At 36.4% G+C, this 20,337-nt stretch overlaps 1 protein-coding gene and 1 long non-coding RNA gene across 2 annotated transcripts in view; both read right to left on the minus strand.

Annotated features, from left to right (window-relative positions):
- Nucleotides 1-3,421: 3,421 nt before the first annotated feature.
- Nucleotides 3,422-20,337, minus strand: part of LOC110455763 — a 24,857-nt gene continuing 7,941 nt past the window's right edge. Inside the window, exon 2 of the long non-coding RNA XR_002463493.1 lies at nt 3,422-4,543. This is a non-coding gene — a long non-coding RNA (uncharacterized LOC110455763). The remainder of the gene's footprint in view (nt 4,544-20,337) is intronic.
- The window catches only part of LOC110455762 (peroxisomal acyl-coenzyme A oxidase 1-like), an 18,583-nt gene continuing 1,667 nt past the window's right edge, over nt 3,422-20,337 (minus strand). Inside the window, exons 2-12 of the mRNA XM_021506119.1 lie at nt 17,902-18,064; nt 16,963-17,123; nt 14,769-14,876; nt 13,594-13,713; nt 10,445-10,560; nt 9,114-9,283; nt 8,111-8,273; nt 6,926-7,116; nt 6,358-6,763; nt 5,594-5,800; nt 3,422-5,199 (exon numbers count right to left, since the gene is read on the minus strand). Coding sequence (XP_021361794.1) covers nt 5,122-5,199; nt 5,594-5,800; nt 6,358-6,763; nt 6,926-7,116; nt 8,111-8,273; nt 9,114-9,283; nt 10,445-10,560; nt 13,594-13,713; nt 14,769-14,876; nt 16,963-17,123; nt 17,902-18,064 — 1,883 coding nt within the window. The 3' untranslated portion in view covers nt 3,422-5,121. The remainder of the gene's footprint in view (nt 5,200-5,593; nt 5,801-6,357; nt 6,764-6,925; nt 7,117-8,110; nt 8,274-9,113; nt 9,284-10,444; nt 10,561-13,593; nt 13,714-14,768; nt 14,877-16,962; nt 17,124-17,901; nt 18,065-20,337) is intronic.

Here is a 20,337-nt window from a genome sequence, read left to right on the forward strand (position 1 = left end):
CTGAGATGGTATGAAGTGTCGCTTGAATAGCATGTCCACACGTTGGACGAAATGAACTTTTTCATTTAATTTGAATTTTTCAAAGAGAGGAAGACGTACAAGTCCTCATAGAACCGTATAAGTTGTTCACCCAGTCTTGTTAAATTAATATGCATTAGCTAGTCTTTGATCAGGCTCCAGATTAACAGTCTTGCAAGCCAACGTTTGTACTGGATGCACACTATAGATATAAACAAGAGGCCCATTGGCCTTAACGGTCACCTGATATATTTATACAGAGAGTTGATTTTGTTTTTAACACGAACAGAAATATTATTCAAATTGACAAAAAACAATAAAACCACCTTATTCAATATCTAGCATCAGATTTAAGACTAAAAAGTATTTGATACTAGCACCTCTGATTCTAAACTAGGAAAATGAAGAAATTTAAGCACACTGACTCCTTTGGGCCCCACCCTACAGCCCTTGGGGGTAGGGCTGGCTCAAAATTTTCATAGTATTAAACTGTCAACTCAGTGTTATAATTCCAATCAAGTTATTAACATGTAATATTCAAAGTATCATTTGCCATTATAAACCATAATACATTTTGGCCCCCCCTTCCTTCCCCAGGGGGAAACGTGAGACCCTAGGGTCATAAACCTTAAGACCCTTCCATCTATGAAGAGTCTTAGATTCTACCATATCTTGGTCTTGAGAAGAACATTTTTGAAATTTCGGTCAATTCAACCCTTTTTGGCCCCACCCATCAGTCCCGGGGGGTCAGTCAGGGCTCATATGTGCATACCATCAAACTGCTCTTTCCCAATACTGATAATGCTAACCTAAATTGAATTACTTCCAATGGAAATTAAACAAATGTTGGTCCAAAATGTGATTTCCCTATATAAACTATAGTAAAGTTTACCCCCTCCCCAGGGGGAAACATGAGACTCCAGGGTCAAGAAATTCACAATTTTGGTAAAGCACCTTAAGACCCTTTCATCTATGAAGAGTATTTGATTCTACCATATCTGGGTCTTGAGAAGAAGATTTTTGAAATTTTAGTCAATTTGACCCTTTTTGGCCCCGCCCCTAAGGGTCACAAAATTGGTTCCCCAAACCGGCCACTATTTTTGTTGACCTTTGACCATGGAAGGTTTCTGAAAAATTTCACTGAAATTGGTTCAGGGGTTTGAGAAGTCGAAAATGTAAATTGTTTACGGACGCACGCCGGACGCGGACGCCGCCGGACGCCACCGGAGAAAAGGCGATCGCAATAGGTCACTTGAGACTTTGTCTCAGGTAACCTAAAAATTGATTCTATCTTGTTTACCTCTACTTCTAAAATATTTTATTAAATAAGAAAATTACCTTTTTCCAAGCAAAAAGTTCCGGAGTTTCACTATCAGTTTTGGGTTTGATTTCACGGCAATGTTATTGCCATCCAACACCAGGTCATGCTCGCAACATATCTACTAGGGATCATACATAACATGATCGCCACACAAGGAGCTTGGTGTCCACTGTGTATGTGTGTTAGAGGGGATTGAATATATATATACCTGAGTTCAAAGGATCTTGAGTGTGGTATTTTGGTCCATTTATTTACTAGATACTGTTAAACATTTCACCTTCGTGTGAATTTCATTTAGCGATATATGTTTGTATGTTTTATTTGCGAANAAGGATTTTGAAGATTTACGTCTATTTCCCCTATTAGGCCCCACCCCTCAGGTCCCAGGGGGGCCACACCCACCGTTTATACAAAATTGGTTCCCCACTACCCAATGATGCTCCACACCAAATATGGACCAAATTCTTTCATTCCTACAGAAGAAGAAGGATTCTAAAGAATAATTTGCTATGTTTCCCCTATTGGGCCCCACGGCTCAGGCACCTGTGGGGCCCAATCCCCGGGGTATCCAAAATTGGTTCCCCTTCACCCAAGAATGCTTCAGACCAAATATGGAACAAATCCTTTCATTCCTACAGAAGAAGACGGATTTTAAAGAATAATTTGCTATATTTCCCCTATTTGGCCCCGCCCCTGAGGCCCCTGGGGGGCCAGACCCACCATTTATACCAAATTGGTTCTTCTTCGCCCAAGGATGCTCCACACCAAATTTTGTTAAAATCCGCTCAGTGGTTCATGACTAGTAGTGTAAAGTTGACGGACGACGGACGCAGGACGACGGACGCTGCGGTATGGCATAAGCTCACCTTGGTCCTTCNACATTATTTTGTGGTGTACGTATCATAATTAAAAAAATATGACCAATGAAATCACGTCCAGTTGGGTAACCAAAAATGTTTACCAACTCCTAATAGGTTTATCCAATAAATCGAGAGTGAGGAAACCTATAGCGGTTGTGGAAGAAATCATATTTATGTAAGATTTCAAACCCATTTTCTTTAGATATGATGAAACTAGTCGAGGTTCACTTTTTTAATTTTTCAATAGATACTTTATTTATGAAAATAGTCGAGGTGCATAGTTTTTCATTTTTCATCTAATACGATATTGTTGAGATTAGTTGAAGATTCTCATCATTCTTTTTTAATGAACCAAATTTACATCTTCAGTGTATTTATTTTGGTATTTATAAGAACATAGTATACCAACAATAAGTTTGCACTGCTAACTTTTATGTACCTGAAATATTATACAATGTACAAATACTTGTTACTGTATGAACATACAATTACAGAGCTTTGACATTATCAGCAATGGACTTGCAGAAATAATCATAAATCATGTTATTATCAATAATATCAACCAACTTTAATTTATATAACAGAGCTGACAGCAGAGGAAACGTAAACATTCCTATAGTCAGAATAAAATCTGAGTGTATTCTATACTTTATAACCATCATCATTAACGTAAGCTCATGTTTAACCAAATATCAATTCTTCTAAAAAACACATCTCTTCATAATGAGTACATAAACTTTAAAGATAATGAATATTGCCATTCACATTGAGGTGTATGTGTTTTGGTAGTGAGGGGCTGGGGCGATGGGGGGGATTGTTAACATATATAAAATAATTTATTTTAAAGACTTATACTGTCACAAAAATATAAATATGGAGCACCTGTAGTATCAGCACCATGAAAACCTCGTAGTGGAACAAACTGACCCCCAATTAATCTGCCATACAGTGTAATCCAATACAATGCTGAAATCCCATTTATTATAAAAACTACCATATAAGACATGTTTTTTAATATTTAACACAACACGACCAGTATGTTTTACCCACATGGTGTCAAATTAGACAGGTTTGACTCAATGTTAACATTCCTGATTCACAAGTTGAAATTAACACAAATCACACTCTACAGTTTTATCATTTAAACACTATCTTGTATATCAAAGCTCTTTGCAAGCATATCACAGTCATCACATCAATTATAAAAATTCAAAACCTAAAACACAATTATTATAATTTATATACATGATACATTCATCATCACATTTTTTAACGTTTTAAATTTGCAAATGATTTTGTAGTTAGAAATTTTGACAATTTAAAAAAATTGTGACTATGCAGAAACTGTGAACATGCAAAGATAAACACATTGTGAAGACATCTTGCTATACACTACTACATTATCAATACCATGTCTTACATCACGATAACAAAATATTATAAATATCAATTTTCTAAAAAATAAGCAAGATTGTACAAGCACTATTGATACAGCAAGTACACCATATAAAGCCATAGGAGAACTGCTACAAAAAGCTCTCATTTCTAAGCAATTCATACATGTATAGCTGTACTGCAGGTTATCACCCAATTTCGAGTCAATTTGAAGCTGAGTTTGAGCTTAAGTCTCTATCTTATGTCTTCGGAGATTAGGTTTTTGAGTAAGCCCCTATGTTCAGTATATGGGAGGTTAAGTTTGAGCTTTTGTCTTTCTGTAAAGTCTATCGGAGACACAGTTTGAGTTAAGTCTCAAATTAAGTCTATGGGAGACCAAGTTTGAGCTTAAAACTCTATGTTAAATCTATAGGAAACTTAAGTCTGAGCTTAAGTGTCTATGTTTAGTCAACTGGAGGTTAAGTTTGAGCTATTGTCCCCATGTTAAGTCTATTGGTGACCACGTTTGAGTATAATCCTTTATGGTTAGTTTATGGAAGCCTAATATTGAGCTAAGGACTCAATGTAAGTCTATGAGAGATTAAGTTTGGGCTTTATGTCTATGTTACAGTAGGAGGGACTTAAGTTTGAATTCAGCATGAGGCAGCTCTTGAAGTGTTGGGAGTATTGGGGAGATGGGTTTAATATTTCAGGTTATATTTAAGTGTAACATAAAATACAAAGTTTCAAAGACAATGCTACATTATAGGCACTTATTACTAAACAAATCATATTCAGCTGCTTCCAAAATATCTTCTGGTCATTTGTAATTTGTTTTTGTGCTACTATGTTCATAAATAGTTTTCTGATTAAGATTTTTAAACTAGAATTGATACATACTTTTGAAGAAACTAATGAATTAATAACAAAATCTGCTTTTCCTATTTGATATTCACAGTAAGAATTCTACCTAGATATCGTTGAATACTGCAGTACTTTTCCATTCAAAATGTTGAAGGTAGCTCCTCAATGTTTTAGCTGGTCTGATCCAGGATAATTAACAGGTTTTTAAAATTATGTTTGGTAGTTGCACAAATTTCACAGCTTAGCTTGGGGAGTTACATCTCCCAAGCCACCAACAAATGAATTGGGATGGTTTGCCTCCCATGTCCTCAAAGTTGTACATGAAGGAGGTATCACAGAAGTACTGCTTTTGTCAACAGTGTCTTCAATCTTAAAGCTGAAGTCTTCAGCTCCACAGACAGCTAGGACACTCTCATCAATGGGGTCATCACAGCAGTGATTTCACAGTAAAAATTTGAACAAAAAGCTGAAATATATCTATGTCGAAATTTGATTTAAAATAAAATAATTTGAAAACTCATCATTTCATTTCTAGATCACTTGAACATTTTGAATATTTACCATGTGTTGTCCTGCTCATACAGGTTCAGTAAACTAGTCTGATACCTGGAACTTTTTCTGTCCTCTATCATACAAGAGAAGGATTACCTCCCCTATTCACACTTGGTTAATTATTCCCTGTCCTTACAATCGTGATGGGAGGGATGAAGTGGCCTGCCCCTCTCTCAGTGGCTTAATATATTTGTGGAAAGAGTCAAGCACCTGTAAACACAGAAGGGTGTATTTTAGTATTCTTCATAACAATAAACAATCTTTTTGTATACATAACATCCTTCTTTCCATCTACCTATTACATACAATAATGAAAAAAAAACTTTGTTTGTATAATGAAATAAAAAACATGGTTTTGATTTCTTTTAAATGTTTCTTTTAGTTTTTTGCTTCATTTAAATGATTGACTACTTAATATTGCTGATTTTTTTAATATACACCAATAATCATACAAACATTTTTTACCGGTAATGATAAAAAAATAGCATGCTAACGAAACATAGTCATATAATCATATAAACTTTTTTACCGGTAATGATAAAAAACTTCTTTAAATAGCATGCAAACGAAACATAGATAATTCATATATCATTCCCTTGCTTACATCTTTCTCGTTCAGTGGTGATGACTTGGCATACTCGTAGAGTGCGTAATACACATTTCCATCATATCGTCCCAGACAGGAATCTAGCACTTTGTCGTGGTAGTCAAAGGCATCCACCAAAGCTACAGCGTCAGGTCGCACATCAGCCAGAAGTGTCATCATCTTCCTGGTGAGGATATCAACTTGGTCAGTGTTGAAAAACTGGTCCTGTGTTGACAAGAAACAACAGACCTATTATCTTATATCTGTAGTCTAAATGAAGATATCAATACTCTCAAAATAGAAAGTTCAGTCAGATTTTCTGACCTAGTGTCCTTTAACTTGACTTGTTTGCTTGCGTTTAACATCCTTTTAACAGCTATTTACAATTTCATTAAAGCTCCTGATGATCGTTCTATCCGTGCACTAAAATTGACTGTAGTACCTCTGAGTCTGGAGAAGAAGAATTTTGAAATATTGGTTAATTTTTCCTTTGGGGCCCCATCCTGGCCCCTAGGGTTGGGGTAAGAATCCCAATTTTACATTTTAAAACCATCTTTCTCCAAGGATAATTCTCACCAAGTAAGAATAATTTCCTACAGAAAATTGTCAAAATATACCCAAAAGTGTTGTTTCCCTATATAAACTATAGTAAAATTTACNATCCACTGATTCTTGAGAAGGAGTTGATAATGTAAAAAGTTTACGCACGACGGACGGAAAGTGATCAGAATAGGTCACTTGAGCAAAGCTCAGGCGACCTAAAAATATATAAGCAAACCTACCTGTAAGAACTCGCCAAGGTTTTCCATGATCCCATTGACTGCGTACATTTTACACAGAGTGGTCAGTGCAGCTTTGGTTCTGTCATCAATATTGGCCTCAGTTACCGTGGTTACAAACACCTTGACAACGTACTGGTGGCAGTGTGCCCTTGCTGCCCAAGTCAATTGAGTGGACGCCATATTGAAAGCATCTGTGGGTTTCTGACCTTCATTAATGTGTCTCTGAACGACTGCTGTGGCAGCATTGGTCAGTCTGGCAGCCCTGTGCTGATATGCCTTGACCAGGCAGCCAAGAGCAACATCAGATGTCATACATGACTTAGCAGACAGGTCCATACTAAGGTAAGACACAAGGTCAGGTAATCTTTGTCCCTTCTGGACCATCATCGCACACTCGAACAGGTACCTAAGAGGGAAAACACACAAACATCTAAAGTTGGCCAATGTTTCAAAAATACCATTTCTTACCATAATACATTCATTATCATTTAGCCTCGCTGATGAAGAATGGGGGGTAATTTAAAGCGATGAAAATATTTAATCTGTTTAACAACGCAATGTCCTTTACCTGGCTGTCTGAAGCATCATGACAGAGTTCTCTCCCTCATACGTACACGCTGGGGTAATATTCGTGTAGATCTTCGGAAGCCCGCTGGCCAGCGAGTAACCATGACCCCCACATGACATACGACACACCTCGATTCCCGCTGATGCACCCCAGGAACTGAACGCTTTCAGGCCGGCAGACAAAGCATGCAACTACGATCATAAATTGGAAGAAACATAGTGTAAAATTCCTTCTATTTCCAGGCTTAAGTAAAGTTAAGTAAAGTGAGTAATTGGGGACTAAACAAAGGCATTCCCACTCTGTAAACTTTTTAAAACATCATGCATCTACGAAGTTTATCGTAAACTTTAACTTGGCTGTGCAGACCTGTGTTTGGTTTGTGAAATACCAAGAAGTCATATAGTATACGTCTATGTGTTTTAGCACAAACTATTAAACAGTCCAAAAGTTACTGTAAGGGAAGGGAACCAATCCAAATGAAATGAGCAAATTTTGACTGCATAGATTTGGCTGAAATATTTGCATATTTTAGGTGGTGACCATGTATCCTGTCAACCTAATAATACAAAAGATATAGAAAACAAAATGTGGGAAGGCTGTAACATAAGGAAACCTGTGGATAGCAGGCATATCAAAAGTAGGTCACTATGACCAAATTATGGTATATTATTATCATACTTGCCACATGGAATGATTTGAGAGCAAGACTCATGAAAATTGACTCAAAAATAGCTCTATTTATCACATACCTGTTGAATCATGTTATAGTAATACAAGCAATTTTCAGACCATGAAATACAACGTTCTGTATTGCCCATGTGCAACACGGAATGTTGTATTAACCTACTAGCCGGAACTACTTTTTAAGGGAATCCCCTTGTCATAACGAACTGAAAAGTTCCCGGTATTTGCAAAAAATATCAAAGTGTATAAAATCTTTGTATCGATCTTTACCGAATATGGAAGGTATGTGATAAAAGCAAGACCACACACTTGTTTTTTTCTAACGAAACAGAAAGCACTCATTTATTGCGCGGATGTATATATTGACTCAAGTGCTCCGCGCACTCGTGAATATATTCGCTCGAGCAATAAACTTGTGCTTTCTGATTAGAAAAACACAAGTGTGTGGTCTTGCATATGTATTCACAGCAAATCAGCATAAGTGAAAATCTAAGCACTTACCACTGGCATTTGTTGAAGGTTTCCAGCCTCTATCTCCTTAGAGATGTTTAGAAAATTGGATTGCACTGCCTGCCCAGCAAAGTGGTAGGCATACGCTGTGGCTACCAGAGGAAACAACTTGTACTGTTGTGTTTGGTAGTCTAGAATCTGTGCTTCAGGTCCTCTGTTTAAACATATAAGCCCACCAGATAGAGTGTTAGTGTTTCTCAACACTAAGTTTGTTTTAAGCACAAGGAACTGACATGTTACAACCACCCCCACACCCATTATAGCTGCTTATACATGTATTGACAAATGAAAGATAAACTCAGATACTTGTACAGAGTACATCTTTCAGAAAAAAAATCCAAAATCACATGTTTATGTATGACTGACAAATTATGAAACATATTGATGTTTTGAAAATAAACAGGTTTTATCCCATTATCTTGTTAAATTGATATGCTTTGTTAAACTTTCAAACTTAATCAGTTTGTGGAAAAATAAAAATTTCATATTTATTATTTTAGAGAGATTATTCCAAGTTCCAGGACAAACAACATTTACTATATTAGTTGCAAAAATTAAGAATTTTTCTTCACTGTGTCGTTAAGACGACAACAATTGACTCGACTGGGATTCTAGGCCAAGGGTCATGAAGCAGGCTGAGACTTGAAAATATGATAAATTGTCAATAAAAAAAAGTATAACAGACTAAATCTAAATTTGGTGAAATAAAGATTTCCAAGATGTGTACATTTGATGAGAAAATCTTTAAGCAGCAACTTATAGAAATATTAGACACTTATTGGACACAATTTTTCAAGCACATGTAATAACAGACAACAAATTCTAAATTTAATCTAAAGCATAGCATCTGAAAGTTTCCTGAAATAACTCCATAAGAGTATTCAAATGAGAAATGGCATGTTTAATCATCCTTGAACATTCAAACAAATCGCCAAAAGTCCACAAGATGAGTGTAATAGATGGTAGGTTTGGTTTGACAGTAGAAAAGCCTTACCCTGGGGAGACTTCTGTCTGTCTACGAACTGCGCTATATCTGACAGAAATGACACAGGCCTGAGCCAGAGCCCTCGACACTGCTCCGACAATAGATGCTCGTATCATCACCATAGATCCGTAGGACAGCTTGGAGTTAGCAGGTTTCACGTAAGTACCATCTTCCAGCACCTGTCTCACATCATACAGAAAAACAAGCATGTAATTATCTGAAATTATTTGTTATCATATCCTGAAAAACAAGACCCTGTATCACCATACTTATTATATGACCAATACATTGGTTTAACTTGTCATATTAAATAGTTGCATAATACCGTATACGTGTACCAGGAAGCTTTCGCACAGTCAAATATTCTACATTCACTGGTAAAATCTATAATCGCCCAGTCAAATATTCTACATTCACTGGTAAAATCTATAATCGCCCAGTCAAATAATCGCTCAGTCAAATATTCTACCTTCACTGGTAAAATCTATAATTGCTCAGTCAAATATTCTACATTCACTGGTAAAATCTATAGTCCCCCAGTCAAATAATCGCCAAGTCAAATATTCTACCTTCACTAGTAAAATCTATAATCGCCAAGTCAAATAATTGCTGTCAAATAATCGCCCATTCAAATATTCTACATTCACTGGTAAAATCCATAGTCCCCAAGTCAAGTAATTGCCAAGTCAAATATTCTACTTTCACTGGTTAAATCTACAATCCCATATAATCGCCCAGTCAAATATTCTACGCCCTCTGAAAAAAGGCCAAAGTTAAACTGCTTCAAATATTTCCTGGTAATCTGTATACAGTATTTAATGCAGTTATCAATTTACAATTAGACTTTTTATGGATCCTTTTCCACTGTACTGCTTCAAACCCTGAGTCCTACCATNCTACTCTGCTACCTGTAATTATAGTCGAGCAGTTGTAATTATAGCCTATATAATTACACTTGCCCTCTAACACTGTTGTAATGGGACAGCGCGGGGGCAAATGTAAATGTAAGCACATCTCCAGCATTTTCCTTTAGTAACAAAACTGTATCAGTATGAATTTTATCTAAAGCCAGGAACTGCTTCCCCTGACAAAAAAAATACCTTATTTTCCCAAAATGNAATCAGTATGAATTTTATCTAAAGCCAGGATTTTTTTTAACTGCTTCCCCTGACAAAAAAAATACTTTATCTTAGTGAAGTTAGTGTAAAGTCCTACCACTGTTTAGATTGAAAAATGGAGTCACTATATAAACCAGAACTTGCTGTTGACAAATTGGAATCACTATGACTGTATAAGTGTTTCTATTAAAAGATGTAAATCATGGAAAATGACACACCCACCTTGGAATACCTCATCAACATGTTGATGCGAGGAATTCTGAAGTTGTTCAGTCGAAGGTAGCCATTGTCATTTGCATTAAAGCCAAACTTTGGTCCAATGTCACCCAATTCCACTCCTTCAATACAAAAACAAACAAGCTCATGTTTTAACGTATCTATCTTACTGGAAGAAAATGTAAAAGTAATCAAAGTAGCTCACACCGACGTTATACCTGTACCATAAATATAGCTCCACAGTGCCTCTCTGTACCCCCTCTTACCCTGTAACATAATCAAAGTACTGTAAGTACTGAAGGAGGCATTAGTCATATATTTGGACATGGAAAATAATGAAAGGTAAAAGGTGAAATTTGAAATAAAGCAATTATAGATGCCAACACGATTATTGATATACATTCAAGAGCAAGTACTTATTTTTAAACTTAGAACTACTAACCATCAAAGTTACCCGCTAATAAAAGACTGGAACTTCAGATATTTTTCAATTGGAACTGTCGCCAGGATGACAGACTAATACCCCCCGCTCTCCATCCAGTCTGATTCCCACCCTGGCCCAACACTTGCTAATACAGTCGAACCTCGTTATCTCGAAGTCGACGGGGTCGTAGGAAAACTTCGAGTTATCCAAGTATTCAAGTTCATATATTTGGTATGAAATTTGCTGTTTGGACATAGCATTTATAGTAGTCGTTGATTTGTATTAATAGCCAATGCTTATAATCAGTCACTAAATAGTATACGTAATCAAGATAACAAATACAGGTATGTTATTTTACAATAAACACGCTTACAAAAAAAAAAAAAAAGTTATTTCCAAAAACGTATTTTCGTTTAACGCGATCAAAACGGTTCGACCATATTGTGAATTCGTAACGAAATATGGATGGGCGTAGTGATTAAATGTTGTTTTTGGCCAGTCTTAGCAAAGCCTTTTCAGATCTGAAAATAGAACAATCCCGCTGTCTCCGACCTCGTACTATACAACGCGGAAATGAAAGTGTGCAAGTCTAAAACAAATCACTGTATTGGAACACACGCACAGTTGATTCTTTAAATGAAAACACACACAAATAGATTCTAATGTACGTGTAACACATTGATTCGTAATTATGACACCTGACACCTCCTCAATTTGATGTAATCAACAGCAATTACCGTTTTGTTCTTAACACCTCTCGATCGACTTTCAAAGCCATACTGGCACCTGTAAAAACATGAACCTGTGAAGCTGTCCTATGTTGTGATTTTAACTGTGGAACTCTTTTATGCATGACCACGCTTTGTGACCAATTTTCCGGTTTGGACTGTCGTCAGTTTTGGTGTACAAATCATTAAACAGACTCGCAGGTAGTACAGAATAATGTTGATCAACATTGATGAAGTTTGTTTTTTATTTTGAAAATCTGGGTTTTGACAGTCCGCACACTTTATATTCTCTTGCTTTATCATAAAATATTTTTACCGATTTCATGCTAGTCTACCCACAAACGATGTTCATAAACACGGAATGGCGAGATGCCGTAGGTTTGTTTTTAAGTTGTATGAAATTTGAACACTATGAAGTAGACGATGTTTTGATGTTGGATTCACGCTGTTGAAACCAATCTTACTTCGTGGTATCCAAGTTTTGCGAGTTTTCAGGGTTTGAATTATCACTTTTATTTACTAAGATTAAGAAGAGGTTTGGCCGGAACCGGAGAATTACTTCGAGATAAACGGGGTCTTTGAGTTATTAGAGTTAGAGATAACGAGATAGTATGACTCATCCAATATGGCTGTTGCATGTAGTTTACATCCAATATGGCTGTTGCATGTAGTTTACATCCAATATGGCTGAACATTGCGTGTAGTTTACATCCAATATGGCTGTTGTGTGTAGTTTACATCCAATTTGGCTGTTGCGTGTAGTTTACATCAAATATGGCTGTTGCGTGTAGTTTACAACGGAAGATTTAAAGTCCAATCTTCACACATGTTCATATTATACATAATAAAATTACTGATAAAAAAAGTTATAATTTATTTGTACTTGGCTATTATGAGAGCTATTTTTCTTGTAGTGAAACGGTTGTCCTCATCCGTTACTACTATCTCGCAGTTATCTTCCTTCTTCTAACAGTATTTTTTTGTTATAATTTGATAAATGTTCAAAAATGTATGTAAGGAAATAGAATCTAAAGACTTTAAAGTCAATATTCTTATTGTTATCGAAAATAGTGTAAACTGAAATGTTAACAACATTATCAGGATATTTGAATAAATTGGTATTTCTTTTATATACTATGAACAAAGTGCTACAAAAGGTGTCTCCCTAGCATTTTAAGTAACGGAGGTTACCACCAGACGCCGCAAATTCACCCATTATATAATGTGTGTGTGGTAAATCTGGATGGGGTTGTTGAGTGACAAATGTAACAGGAGAAAGAGAAATGTAGGGTCAGATGGGGATTTGAGGTCCGGACCCTCCAAACTCAAAGACAGCAGCTCCGATACTCCAGGGGTTACACTATCTTCTGCTCTCTGCACCCCAGCTGGATTATGTCACAGTAAATTTGAAGGCACATGGCTAGCTATTTGATTGGTTTTAGGTAAAAAAAGAAACTGACCCATCACTAGGCTGTTACCTGCCTTTTGACGATTACAGAGAAGTGGCACTCTAATTCAAGGCTAGTCAATTTTACCGTTACACGACTGACAGACTCTTGTGATGTACATCAAAGGATCAAACTAGTCCCCTCGTCTCATCCACAAGGAGGTGTACACCGAGCTTTTGATTTTGCTATGACAATTCCAAGGGTGCAGGTAGCTACTCGCTGAATATCATGACCTTTGATTTGTCAGTACTGAGGAAGAAGAACTGTGCATTGTGTATGTGAATTTCAGATTTTCTTTTAAGTAATTTTGAAATACAAGGAGACATATTGAGTGCTAAGCACCACCATCACAGTACTGTTTGTATTCCATAAGACTCCTTTGGACAGATAACTGAGTGTTATGTCCATATGAGTAACTTGTGTACACTATAATAGTTGACCTGTACATTTAAATATCCTGGTACTTGAAATACATTTATATATTTCTTTGCTCTGTGTTAAAATTAAATTTCCGTTCAGTGTAGAGGGCACAAAGAGAATGGGGACTATTTTTACCTGGAAGTGACTGATGGGTGGTGAGGTCCCTGAGGGGACACAGGAACATATGTGGACCTTGGCATTTTCCCTGAGAGTACAGCTGGGCCATGAGGATGCAGTAGTTGACAGTTTTTCCCACTTTAAAAATATATATATGTATATATTACATTATGACGTATATTATTTATTATTTTATGTTCCGTCAGACATACACAATATTTCAATAATGAAAATCTTGATCCCAAAGGACTTCTTTTTAATGTATTGAGTGAAACTTGTTTGAGTCTTACAAACAGGTGATACAAATTTTTACGTAGAAGTAGTGTTTTTTTTAATTTGAACCAGTCCAGCTTATTTCTCCCTCCTTTTTCGAAGTCTTCAAGCCTGAAGACACATCTATATGCTAAGCTTGCTAATTTTGTAACAGGAGAAAGAGAAATGCAACTGCCAGACTGGGATACGAACTCAGGACCCTCCAAACTCTAGACAGACACTCTACCTATTGAGCTACCTGGTCCCTGATGCTCGACCCGGTCCAGGTCCGCAACATGTGTAATTAGGGGGAAAATGCAGAGCCAGACTAGTATTTAAACCCAGGACCCCCCGAAGTGTTGAAAAATGCTATACTAATTAAACTACCTGGTTGCAAATGTTGGACCCATCCAGTTCAGCAACATGTATAACAGGAAAGAGAAATGCACAGCCAGACTAGAATTCGAACCCAGGACCCTCACAACTCTAGATAGATGCTCTACCAATTGAGCTGCCTGGTGGATGGTGATTCATCCAGTCTGATTGCGCTACATTGCTCCCTCTTTTTTCCATGACTTTGCCCCCAAAGACATCACTATATACAACCCAGGTTCAGGGATCCGCTAGCCAAGCATTCACCCAATGCTTGAAAGAATGGTTAGTCACAGTCACCACTGTAACAGGAAAAATAAATGCACGGCCAGAATGGGATTTGAACCCGAGACCCTCCAACCTCTAGGCAGATGCTTTCCCGATTGAGGATACCTGGTTGACGGTGATCGACTCAGTACAGTTCTGCTATACATACATACAGTGGATCGTGACATATACAAGAATCTATAACCCTGAATCCCATCTCATGTATAACATTTCTATTTTGACTAAATACAGTGATAACCTAGAAATTATTAACATTCTATAAGTTCTATAAATCCACTTACAATTTCCAGGCCAGTACTTGGTTGCTGAAAGAGTAGGCGTGTCCACAATAAACTCCTGGGTTTTGGGGTCAAATGTGGCTGTTGTTTCCAGACCTCTGATAAAGGTTCCTGACAAAGACAGACAAAACTCCTGCAGTGTCAGTCAGATAATGTAATTATGAATCACCTATTCCATATAAACACATCAGCATTAATATAAATAATATAGATGTATAAAAGGATTCTTCTTCAATATCATTTATTAAACAAGTGATCCCAGAGGGATCTTGGCACCCACCATTGTGCCATCTTTATTAGTTCTATGTCAGTTTGATCTTTCTTTTCTCTTATTTGTTTGATTGAGTCATGTAAACAGTAAATGCATCTTGTGGTAGCTTTTGATCTAAACTGCGTACTGCGGTATATAAAAAGCAATTTTCAAGTGAGTTTGTACTATCACATATTTACTAGTTCAGTTCTTAAAAAGTGAAAGAAATAGAACTGATCATTTCAATATGAGAAAGCTTTTTTAAGTGCTTTTTCTTAACATTTTCTTCAGGTTGGTAAGTATAGATTATGAGAAGTTCTTTTTACACAACCAATAAAATTTTCTATGTGACGTTTCGACGACTAGTACGATATGTACATCGTCACCTTCATCAGATAAATGACTACTAAAGCGTATGCACACAAAGGTGTAAAATGTGTACATCTATGACCAAGTGTTAACAAAGCGAAGCTTAGTTGAGTCATTTCGGTACATATATAACAACTATTCCAGATTACGGCTACATTTCCGTAATCGTAGCCGAAATCGACATCGATTTTATGGATAACTCATACACATTTTACACCTTTGTGTGCATACGCTTCACCAGTCATTTGTCTGATGAAGGTGACAGTGTACATATATCGTATGAGTCATTGAAACGTCACATATTTCTTGAAATGTCAAAATCCAAGATGACCACCACAATCTGATTTGCATAACTAGGGACCATGGCAAACCTTCATATAAAATTCAAGAAAGATCCCTTCAGTAAGTTCTGAGAAGTAGTGCTGACAAACTTTAACTCTCAAATTGAAGATGGCTACCTGTCGGCCATCTTTGTTTTGTGATAAGTCCCAAAAATTAATATGCATAACTAGGGACCATGGGGAACCTTCATGTGCAATTTAGAAAAGATTCCTCCGGTACTTTACGAAAAATAGCACTAACAAGAATTGTTCAAGGCCGGACGGAACGACGATGGACAATGGATGCAGGGTGATTTGAAAAGCACACCATCTGATGATGGTGTGCTAAAAATGCATAATGCAAAAACTTCAATGACACAAATACAACATATCTGAGAGCATTTTTCTATAAAGCAGGTCTTCAAGATACAATATACACAAAATATGAAGTTAAACTGAGAATGATATTTTTCCATATTGACCACTTTATTGTTTAAAAAAAATCTTTAATGCTAGGCTTTAAAGTTCACATCACAATTTTGAGAAGTATATACTTTGGTATATATTCAGCAACTGATTCATGGCTATTGAAGTAACCATTGAATAACTAATGTCACTGATATTCACACTATAGAACTGACTATTCAAAAACTTTAGCTTTATCAATACAAGTGACGTCACATTAATTCAGCACCAGTAGTCTGGTTCTATCACTATATCCTGTCAATCTGTATGGAAACATTTCACCATTTTCTACACAAACTAATCCTCATAATCTCAGTGTTTTGTTTATCCAGGCACTAGTTTTTGTCATGAAATGAACATGGCCTGTTTATCTAGCCTTCACTACGTATATTCTAAGACAAAGGGAAAGTTTCCTGTAAATGTTTTCAATATATATATGCAATGAGGATTTAAAAGTCTGGAATGAAACTAGGGGCATGTTCGTTTATGTGGAACAACCAGTACATCTGTTTTTAAATGTAACATTTTCGGGTATAAATCCTCGCAGACCTGCAAATGTTTATGCAGGCCTTGCAAGGCCACCTGAAAACAGCATTAGATTATTGGGTCTCACGTTATTTCATAAACGAACAACTCTGGTCCAGCCGGTTTAACCATTTGGATCGCGATAAACGAAGACGGCCTAGGTAAAATACTAGAAAATATTGGGAAATTTAGAGCAAATGGTGAGGAAAATTATCCATTAAAGCCTATAATGATTGTCTATATTAGTCTAATTATACATAAATTGTACCGTGTCCTAGTTCAGTCTGAACATATGTTCCTATGATCTTGAGGTCCTTTGCTGGCTGCACAAACTTCTTCTTCTGTTCCTCAGTGCCATGCTTCTCTATGGTTGGTATGAACATGCCGAAGTGTAGACCAACTGGGTTGTTCTCGTTGGGAGCTGTAGCTCTGTCAACAAGCAACATATTGATTAAGTAACATTACAAACTAGTACAAGCATCTTCATACCAAAAGATATAATGCAATAACTTCCACACTGATCAAACTGTTAAGTGTTTTTTGATGAATGATGGTAATGAAAAATAGGATTTATTAACTGAAATCAGAAATTCATGCACCAATAAAACTCCTGTACTTTTGAATTATTACTTGATTCTAATTATTTATTAACAGAGACATCTCTCTCAAATTTCACAGGTTTGTACTACATGTTTAAGGTTGTATAAATTAATTTTCTTTGAAAACATTGAAAGTCTTATATCATAGAATTATATAATGTGTAAGGAAGGATATATCCTTAAGGGAGATAACTCACACATAAATCACATGTATTATTTGTAGGTAGTATATATATATATAACACAAAAAAACGAAGTTTACTCTCATCATAAACCGCTTCGCGGTTAAATTAGAGTACACTCCGGTTTTTTGTGTTATATCTCCATAACATGAAAATATTCAAGTTAATCCTTAAATATACTAGATGATTGTTCCCCAGCACACTAACATTTCTACAGAAATATCTGAACAATTTCTATTTGGAATACATTCATAATTATGTAATTGTCATTGATGTTATACATATGTATATGCTTTCATAAAAGAACATTTATCAACAGGTTTAAGAAGAGACTATACCAAGGAATTATTTTTGTGTAAATAACACAATAAACCTTTTTTGTTTATTAATATATAAAGCCAGCCCATCTGAAACTACCAAACCTACTCATTGTAGTAGAACTTGTCAAATTCGTCTGTTATGCCAAGGTCTTTCTGGCGTTGGAGGACGTGGAGCTGTTTACGAAGTGATAGCTCATATTCCTCCTCTCGTGTCCTAAAGGCCCAGGGCTTACTGTCCTTCATTACAGGGTCCTGGAGAGCTATGTTCTCTGCAAAACACATTTATTTTAAAAACAGATTATATCTATCTATCTATCTATTTGTTATACTCCACAGAGACCAAGATTACGGTCACATTCTAGCTTCATGCTAAAGGGAAGTTCTCCTTAGCTGTATCAGTCGATGTAAAACTGTCACAGCCTTAAGCTGTCCTAATGGACTTATCAAAAGCATTTGACTACCTTTGTCTCACAACTTGATAATAATGGAACTTGAAACATATGGCCTAACAAAAGATCCATGTAACCTTATAGCTAGCTACCTCAAAAATAGATATCAATGAATCAAAATTGGAAACGATACCAGTTGATGGGTAGAAATAATAAAAGGAGTACCCCAGGGCTCTACAGTGGGGCCTTTGTTTTTCAATATGTTTATTTATAAGATATTTTCTATTTTAAGAATTAATCTACTATTCATAATTATGTTGATGACAATTGATACTCTCTCATAGAAAAAGCAGAGATTTACTGAAAACAATTCTTGAGAGTGAAAACATACACGATCCTGATTGACTGGTTCACATTTCACCAAATGCAAGACAATTAATCCTGAAATATTTCAAGCAATATCAATAAGCAAAAAGACTAACTCATAATTTTCCAGTCTGTCTGTTAGGAATAAAAGATTCTCTGTGAGGATAGGGTCACTTTACTTGTTATTTCACTTGACTTTCTGTTTAACTTTGAAAACTCAGACACTGAGCAACTTTTGTCTATTGAGTCAAGACTTCTCATCTAACTATTGTCTATTGAGTCAAGACTTCCCATCTAACTATTGTCCACTCATCTGGCACTTCTTTATTAAAACAAACACAGATAAATTGGAAAAAGTTCAGATCAGAGCTCAATGCAGATATGTCATAAATAGATTCAACCAATCAGAATGGTTGTCTGGTACAGGTAACATAGGGCAAGGAGGCTGGGGTATGAAATGGGATGCCCTGGCAAAAGCAGTGACTAGTGTGGCCGGAAAGCTGTCTATCACCAGGAGGGGTTAACCTCTCCACCCAGGTGCTGACCAGCAGTGCTACTTATGTACTGAATGTTAGGGTAAGCTTAAGGCTTGCTAGCATAATGAACTGGTCAACAAGTGTACTGGGAGGGGTTTGGTTGTCATCATATATACATGTAGCTACCGTTACCTATATAGGCCTAAACTACATCTTCATCTTTTCCTTTACAATATAGACNAGTGTGGCCGGAAAGCTGTCTATCACCAGGAGGGGTTAACCTCTCCACCCAGGTGCTGACCAGCAGTGCTACTTATGTACTGAATGTTAGGGTAAGCTTAAGGCTTGCTAGCATAATGAACTGGTCAACAAGTGTACTGGGAGGGGTTTGGTTGTCATCATATATACATGTAGCTACCGTTACCTATATAGGCCTAAACTACATCTTCATCTTTTCCTTTACAATATAGACCTTTTTTCTGTCACATGTAAATATATATACTCTTATTAATGTATGTATTGTTTATCATGTTTTAATTATTAATAGCTTATTCAATAGTGTGCTTCTAAATAATCATCAATAAAGTTGAACAAAGTGGTTATTACTTCATGACTCGGATACTCTTTCACTACATTTAAGCATCCTACAGACCAGCGAGTGTGTCTGACGCAGGAGGAAATTCTTGGGTATTTCCTCAGGTCGGTTTGTCGGTAGTTTTGGGGAAAACAAAATTACTTTTCAATCATTTATTCATCTAGCAACACTGGACAAGCTCTTCCCACGGATATTGTGCTCTCATTTATTGCTATTATTTGCTCTCATTTAACATTATGTATATATTCATTGCTATTATATATATACCGCATTAAATATATTGGAAAACTGGATGTACTTTTGCCTGTTTTAATGCTTCCAGGTGCTACTCTAATTGATGCAGGTATGCATGTATAGTGAAGCTGTATTGGGTCGATTGTCAGTGACCAGGTGTATTTCAATTGGTAGAGTGACTTTCTAGAGTTCAGAGGATCCCGATTTGAACACTGATCTGACTGTTGCATTTCTGTTACAAATTTATTGTATTGTGGCAGATTTTAATTGTACATAGGATTACAGTAGCCTTCTAGCTTCGAGCTAGAGAGAATTTCCTTTAGCTCATTGGTATAACATTCACTAGGAAGTATGGGATTGTGAGTTCTGGTCAGTAATCAGCAACGTCCAATTGGATATCACGCTGATTGCACATGTGCAGCATGTGCTTAATTTAGAATAATGACAGTGTCAAAAAAGTTCATTGAATAAAACTCATATAT

The sequence above is a fragment of the Mizuhopecten yessoensis genome, unplaced genomic scaffold, assembly GCF_002113885.1.
Source record: "Mizuhopecten yessoensis strain PY_sf001 unplaced genomic scaffold, ASM211388v2 scaffold8373, whole genome shotgun sequence".
Lineage (NCBI taxonomy): Eukaryota > Metazoa > Mollusca > Bivalvia > Pectinida > Pectinidae > Mizuhopecten > Mizuhopecten yessoensis.